The 7,226-nt window shown below is 38.3% G+C and overlaps 1 protein-coding gene across 1 annotated transcript; it reads right to left on the bottom strand.

Moving 5' to 3' along the window:
- Window positions 1-3,354: 3,354 nt before the first annotated feature.
- Window positions 3,355-6,431, bottom strand: LOC310729148 (Golgi-associated plant pathogenesis-related protein 1). The gene is made up of 6 exons (XM_083547234.1): window positions 6,317-6,431; window positions 6,151-6,176; window positions 5,863-6,072; window positions 4,256-4,333; window positions 3,993-4,142; window positions 3,355-3,783 (listed from the first exon to the last, which is right to left on the bottom strand). Exons 1-6 carry the CDS (start codon window positions 6,385-6,387, stop codon window positions 3,776-3,778), a joined length of 543 nt encoding a protein of 180 aa, XP_083403360.1. The 5' UTR covers window positions 6,388-6,431; the 3' UTR covers window positions 3,355-3,775.
- Between the last annotated feature and the right edge of the window lie 795 nt (window positions 6,432-7,226).

Raw genomic sequence — 7,226 nt, 5'->3', positions numbered from 1 at the left:
AGACATAAAGGTTCGAATTGAGGCCAAACAGTTCACTCTTGGGTTGATCAGACCAGAAAATCTTGTTACACACAGTCTGAGAGTCCTTCAGGTGCCTGTTGGCAAAGTCCAAACGGGTTTCTATGGCTTATGCTTCCGTTTATCCTCTCTGCAATAAAGTCCTGGTTGGTGAAGGGCAGCAGTGATGGTTGCCCCTTCTGGAACTTTGTCTGACTAAGGCCCTTCTCCCCCGATTGCTTGGGTTGGTTGTGTGACCAACTCTTGAGTTCTAACACTTTGTGTACATTACTGATCTGCCATATACTCTGTATATTGTGTTCTATTTAATTCTTGTATTGTCTATATTGTCTGTATTGTCTCATATTGTGTGTTTTGTCTCATATAGTCTGTTTTTGTCTTGTATAGTATAAGCTAAATGTATAGTATTATTTATGTCTGTATTTTTGAAAGTCAACAACAGCTGGAACCAAATTACTTGAGTGTTTGAACACACTTGGCCAATAAACCTGATTCTGATTCTTGAGGCCATTGTGGTATTTGAAATCTTCAGTGCAGCAGATTTTTATGTAGCCTTCCCCAGATCTGTGCCTTGCAACAATCCTGTCTCTAAGTTCTGCAGGCAGTTCCTTTTGAGCTCATGGCTTGTTTTTTGCTCTGATATACATGTCAGTGGTGAGGCCTTCTATAGAGAGGTGTGTGCCTTCCCTAACCATGTCTAAACCATAAACTTTTCCAAAGGTGGACTCTTATCACGTTGTAAAAATCATCGTAGCAAAGATCAAGAGAAATAAGAGGCAACTGAGCTAATTTTAAAGTGTTGTTGCAAAGGGTCTGAATACATGTAATACGTTTTTTTTTATTAAATATTGTACATTTCTAGTATTCAATCTTTACTTTGTCATTATAAGGTACTGAATGTAGAATAATAAAAAAATTGAATGACTGTAATATCAGGCTGCAGCACAACAAAATTTAAAAAAGTGAAGGGGCAGTGGAAAAGTGGAAAATGGCAGTGGTGAACACTTATTTTTAAAAGAAGGAGGATCATAGGGTGACGTAAAAGAGTGAAGGAAGGTGCACACAGGTGGACTATGTTCTATGTAGGAGATGTAACCTGAAGGAGATTGGAGAGTGTAAGGTGTTAGCAGGGGACAGTGTAGATAGACAGCATCGGATGGTGGTCTGTAGGATAGTTTTGGAGGTGAAGAAGAAGAGAAGGAGAGTAAAGACTGAAAGAAGAATAAGATGGTGAAAACTCAACGAGGAAGACTGTAGTGAAAGATTCAAGGAAGAGGTCAGACAGGAGCTCGGTGGTGGTGAAGAGATGCTGGATGATTGGGGAACTACTGCAGAAGTGATAAGGGAGACAGCTAGAAAAGTACTTGGTGTGACATCTGAAAATAGAAAGGAAGACAAAGAGACATGGTGGTGGAATGAGGAAGTGCAGGAGAGCATAAGGAGAAAGAGGTTGGCAAAACAGAATTGGGATCGACAGAGTGATGAGAAAAGTAGGCAGGAGTACAAGGAGATGCGGCAGCAGGTAAAGAGGGATGTGGCAAAAGCCAAGGAAAAGGCATATGAGGAGCTGTATGAGAGGTTGGACACTAAGGAAGGAGAAAAGGATTTGTACCGATTGGGCAGGCAGAGAGACTGAGCTGGGAAGGATGTGCTGCAAGTTAGAGCAATAAAGGATGGAGATGGAAATGTGTTGACTAGTGAGGAGAGTGTGTTGAGAAGGTGGAGGGAGTATTTTAAACAGCTGATGAACGAGGAAATTGACAGAGAGAGAAGTTTGGATGGTGTGGAGATGGTGAAGCAGGAAGTGATTAGGATTAGTAAGGAGGAAGTGAGAGCAGCAATTAAGAGGATGAAGCGTGGAGATGTTTAGGAGAGATGGCAGTGGAGTTTTTAACCAGATTGTTTAACAAGATTTTGGAAGATGAGAGGATGCCTGAGGAATGGAGAAGGAGTGTGCTGGTACAGGTCTTTAAGAATAAGAGAGATGTGCAGACCGGCAGTAACTACAAGGGAATTAAGTTGATCAGGCACACCATGAAGTTATGGCAAAGAGTAGTGGAAGCCAGACTGAGAGAAGAGGTGACCATCTGTGAGCAACAGTATGGTTTCATGCTGAGGAAGAGCACCACAGATGCATTATTTGCTTTGAGAATGTTGATGGAGAAGTATAGAGAAGGACAGAAGGAGTTGCATTGTGTGTTTGTGGATTTAGAGAAAGCGTACGACAGGGTGCCAAGAAAGGAGTTGTGGTATTGTATGAGGAAGTCAGATGTGTTAGAGAAGTATGTAAGGGTGGTGCAGAACATGTATGAGGACAGTGTGATAGCAGTGAAGTGTGCAGTAGGAACGACAGACTGGTTCAAGGTGAAGGTTGGACTGCATCAAGGATCGGCTCTGAGTCTTTTCCTGTTTGCAGTGGTGATGTACAGGTTGACGGAAGAGGTCAGACAGGAGTCTCCGTAGACTATGATGTTTGCGGATGATATTGTGATTTGTGGTGAGAGTAGGGAGCAGGTTGAGAAGAGCCTGGAGAGGTGGAGGTATGCGCTGGAAAGAAGGGGAATGAAAGTCAGTAGGAGTAAGACAGAGTACATGTGTGTGAATGAGAGGGAGGACAGTGAAGTGGTGCGGTTGCAGAGAGAAGAGGTGGAGAAGGTGGAGGAGTTCAGGTACCTGGGGTCAACAGTGCAAAGTAATGGAGAGTGTGTTAAAGAAGTGAAGAAAAGAGTGCAGGCAGGGTGGAGTGGGTGGAGAAGAGTGATAGCAGGAGTGATTTGTGATAGAAGAGTATCTGTGAGAGTGAAAGGGAAAGTTTATAGGACTGTGGTGAGACCTGCAATGTTGTATGGTTTAGAGACAGTGGCATTGAGTAAAAGACAGGAGGTGGAGCTGGAGGAAGCAGAGCTGAAGATGTTGAGGTTTTCGTTGGGAGTGGCGACGATGGACAGGATTAGAAACTCATTTATTAGAGGGACAGAGCATGTAGGACGTTTTGGAGACATGGTGAGGGAGGTGAGATGGTTTGGACATGTGCTGAGGAGGGACATGGGGTATATCGGTAGGAGAATGCTGAGGATGGAGCCACCAGGAAGGAGGAAAAGGGGAAGGCCAAAGAGGAGGTTTATAGATGTGGTGAGGTAAGACATGCATGTGGTTGGGGTGAAAGAGGCAGATGTACAGGACAGGGGGGGTATGGAGAAGAATGATCTGCTGTGGCGACCCCTAATGGGAGAAGCCGAAAGAAGAAGAAAAAGAAGAAGTAGAAGAAGTAGAAGAAGTTACATCACATACTTTATTTATATAATCTTTTTATTATCCACAATTTTTCTTAAAATGTTCTCAAAATTTGTTCCATCACTGAATCATGTTATGGTTGTTCCTTGCCACAGTAATACACAGGAAGACAAGACAGAAAATCAATGTACTTTATTTTATTTATTTGATTACAATAGAATGTCATAATTTGTTATAACGTCAATTCAAGTCAAGTTTATTTCTATTGCGCTTTTCACAACACACATTGTCTCAAAGCAGCTTTACAGAAATCAACAGTCAAGGTGAATGGTGTGCATTTATCCCTGATGAGCAAGCAGATATCCCATTATACATGTACATTATGCCCCGATAACCAATCATATTATGCTTTAAAATATCAGAAGTCATTTAATTGCAATACATCACAAATGCTTCTGTGAGCATGACATGCTTTAAAAGAAATGCATATCAGTTTGGTTTTAAAGGTTTCACCACACATGTTTTACTTCCCTGTGAAAATTAAGAAAAATTAAGATTAGAAATATGATATTTTTTAAGGTTACACAATATCTTAAACTATATATTTATAAATACATGGTGTTACTTGAAAGGCATTTGTTTCAGTGTATTAACAACATATTTTCAGTGTATTAACAACATATTTTGTTTCTTATTAATAAAAACCAAGAAATTAAAGAATAACTGGTGTTTATGGTTACCTGCAGGCAAAACATTTTCCTGAAAGTATCCTGGATTGGATATGTTTCCAGCAGGTTTGTACTGACCGACCACAAAGACAGTTTTTCCATCAGTGGCCAAGCCCACTCCAATTTCAGTGGTTGCTTTCCATACAACCTGGGTGAAGTGTCCTGTAAAAGACAGTGAATCCAGTATTAATGTAAGAACTACATACAGTTTTGTATTGAATTTTTTATTTTGTTCTTCTACAACAATTTCAGTTTTCCCCCAATATTAGCGATACCTGTGTTTGACTGAAATCCAGGTTTACTGAAATTATAGTCTTTAATTTCACTGTACCAGCTGTCCACAGGCTCCTCACCTAATTTGTGAAAAAATAACATTAGTTGGAAAATGTAATTTATTTTAAATCGAATTTAACTCATCAGACAAAAATGAGCAAAGATTATACAGAAAAAAATGCATTTGACATAATTTAATAAATACTTTCTTTCGGCTTCTCCCGTTAGGGGTCGCCACAGCGGATCCTCCGCACGTTTTATTTGGCACATGTTTTACGCTTCATGCCCTTCCTAACGCAACCCTCCCCATTTATCCGGGCTTGGGACCGGCACTGATAGTGGCTGGGGATGGTTTCCTGACCAGGGATCGAACCCGGGTCGCATCGGTGAGAGCGCTGCATCTTAACCACTAGACCACCAGGGGACCACATAATTTAATAAATAAATAATAAAAAAGGAACGACTGATTTCGCGCAATGTAGTTGAGTAAAAAGTAAGATATTTGACTTTGAAATGTAGTGAAGTTGCAGTAAAAGTCTCCCCAAATGGAAATACTTCAGTACAGATTAAAAATCTACTTTAGTACAGTAACGAATAACATTTACTTTAGTACAGTAACGAATAACAGTGTGCTTTAGCTCTATCTTGAATCTACTCTCTTCTGGTAAAGTAGGATTCTAACTTTGTATATCTATTTAACTCAGTTGATTCTAGAGTGTTGGTCTGTGCTTATTAGTTTAGTCAGGTGATTAATCACTTGAGGTGTGAATTGTGGGCAGGGTTTAGTTTGAAAATGTAATTTATTTCAAATCGAATTTAAATTATCAGACAAAAAATAAGCAGAGATCATACAGAAAAAAATGCATTTGACTGCATGAGAACATAAAACTTTTAATGTATTTAGCTTTTTTCGGGAACTGAAAGAAATCCCCAAAATAATAGAAACCATCACAGAAATTCGAATGATTTTCACCAGTAAAATACCATTACAATTAACTCGACATAACATGCACCAAAATTAAGCAACAGAAGGCAACACAATATAAATATACACTTATTACAGACCTTACAGTTTCTATTAAAAGAAAAAAATTCTTATGATAACTATTTAGTAATTACCTGAATTATCATGTCAGCATTGTAGAAACGAGAATGCTAGGTTTGCTAAGAATTTTTGTTTGATAAACAGACAAATGTGATTCCTTTGGCGTCAAAAACTTTGTGGCCAGAAGCAACAACACACCCTGTTGTAAACAGCCCAGACACATCTGTGTCTGCTTGTAAGTGCCCTTAATTACTGTTTACTGCAGTGCAGGAGCGCCTTTTCTTTACAATAAGTACTTCTGATTATTTAGATACTCGGTCTTCTATGTTTTACAACTAATTTTAAGTTTTTTCATTATTTCGTTGATGTCTATGAATTTCCAGCACAAATATAGATAGATAGATAGATAGATAGATAGATAGATAGATAGATAGATAGATAGATAGATAGATAGATAGATAGATAGATAGATAGATAGATAGATAGATAGATAGATAGATAGCTATAAGATAGGACAGCAGTTTCCAATTTAGCACATACTCTGATATAAATGTTTTGACTTGCCTGTAAGCGCTTTTGGTGCAGAGCTTCGGAAATAATAAAGATTCTCTCCGTTGTTGGTATTGCTGTGCTGTAAGGCTTTAGTAGACAACAAGTGGTCAGCCCAGGCCTGTGCAGAGCTGCACAAGTCTTGACTAATGGTTACAGCAGGAGCCCCATGTTTCTTCCTGCACTCATTATGCTTGGCGAGGAAATTTGTCTTGAATTTTGCATCTGTGGAAATATAATGAGTTATTCTTTAAAAAGAAACACAGAAGAATATAAAATGCAAAATAGTCATAATCGACAAACCTGCCATAGCTGCTAATGATGGGATGCTGCAAAAGGAATGAAAAGACATATTTGAACAATACTACTGATTTAAACATGCAATCATATCTGCTATATAAAGAAACAGTTATCTATTAGATCTATATTTAGCTATATAATCTCTATTATTAACACTGCAGCATCCTACCGTCTGGTTGCTCCTTGCCTCGTGGAAGCTGCAATTATTTTCTCAGCCTGCTGCGGCAGTGAAAACGGCATTGCTATTTATAGATCTCTCATCCTGAACTGCTGAAGGAGGAGACTCCATTGCTCCATCCTTGTAGTTTTGGCTAAAGATGACCAAACCCATTTTAGGATATTAAATACCATTGATTAGACAAAAGAAAATGCACAGAAAATCATTCTAGCATTCATTAGGTTCTGTGGTATGCGTATTATCTGACAGAAATTGTGCTAAAGTTTGTCAATACATTCATTGTTATTTGTCAAGTTTGGCAGTTTTTTCCTTGTCACTGCAAACTGATTATCAAAGATTATTTTCATTATTGTTTACTCTAAAGATTTCCTGAGAGCTCAGTCCATATTAGTGATTGTGCAACATTGGATACTTATTATTAATAATGTATAAATGTTAATGGAGACCAAATCCCTAAACTGTTTACAGCCATTAGTTTAAACTTTACGAAATATGAAATAATGTAGTTATATAAACAAATCAAAATTAAAGTTACATAACTTAAGCATAAATAGATTTTTAGATAAGTTTTCTTCTATATTTCCTGATGAGGTGGAGAATAGATGGCATCAAGGATCTGAGACTATTCCTTTTTACACAATCTCCCTAGATCATTCAGATTTTGAGGTCCATGCTGGAGGACTCTACTCATCATTCCACACAACATGTTTTCTATTGGGTTCAGGTTGAGAGACTGGACTTACCTAAATTCAATTTACTTTTTTAAATGTGTTCTCACAGTTTTTTCACTATAATTAATTAGTTCCAAATCCATAAATATTGGACATGACCATTGTACACGCTCAGATTATTTTCTTTCCCTATGTATATTTGGATAGTGACAGTTGTATCAATTGTTGAT

Source organism: Silurus aristotelis (genome assembly GCF_946808225.1).
Source record: "Silurus aristotelis genome assembly, chromosome: 7".
Classification (NCBI taxonomy): Eukaryota; Metazoa; Chordata; class Actinopteri; order Siluriformes; family Siluridae; genus Silurus; species Silurus aristotelis.
This window is presented reverse-complemented; position numbering and strand designations above follow the sequence as displayed.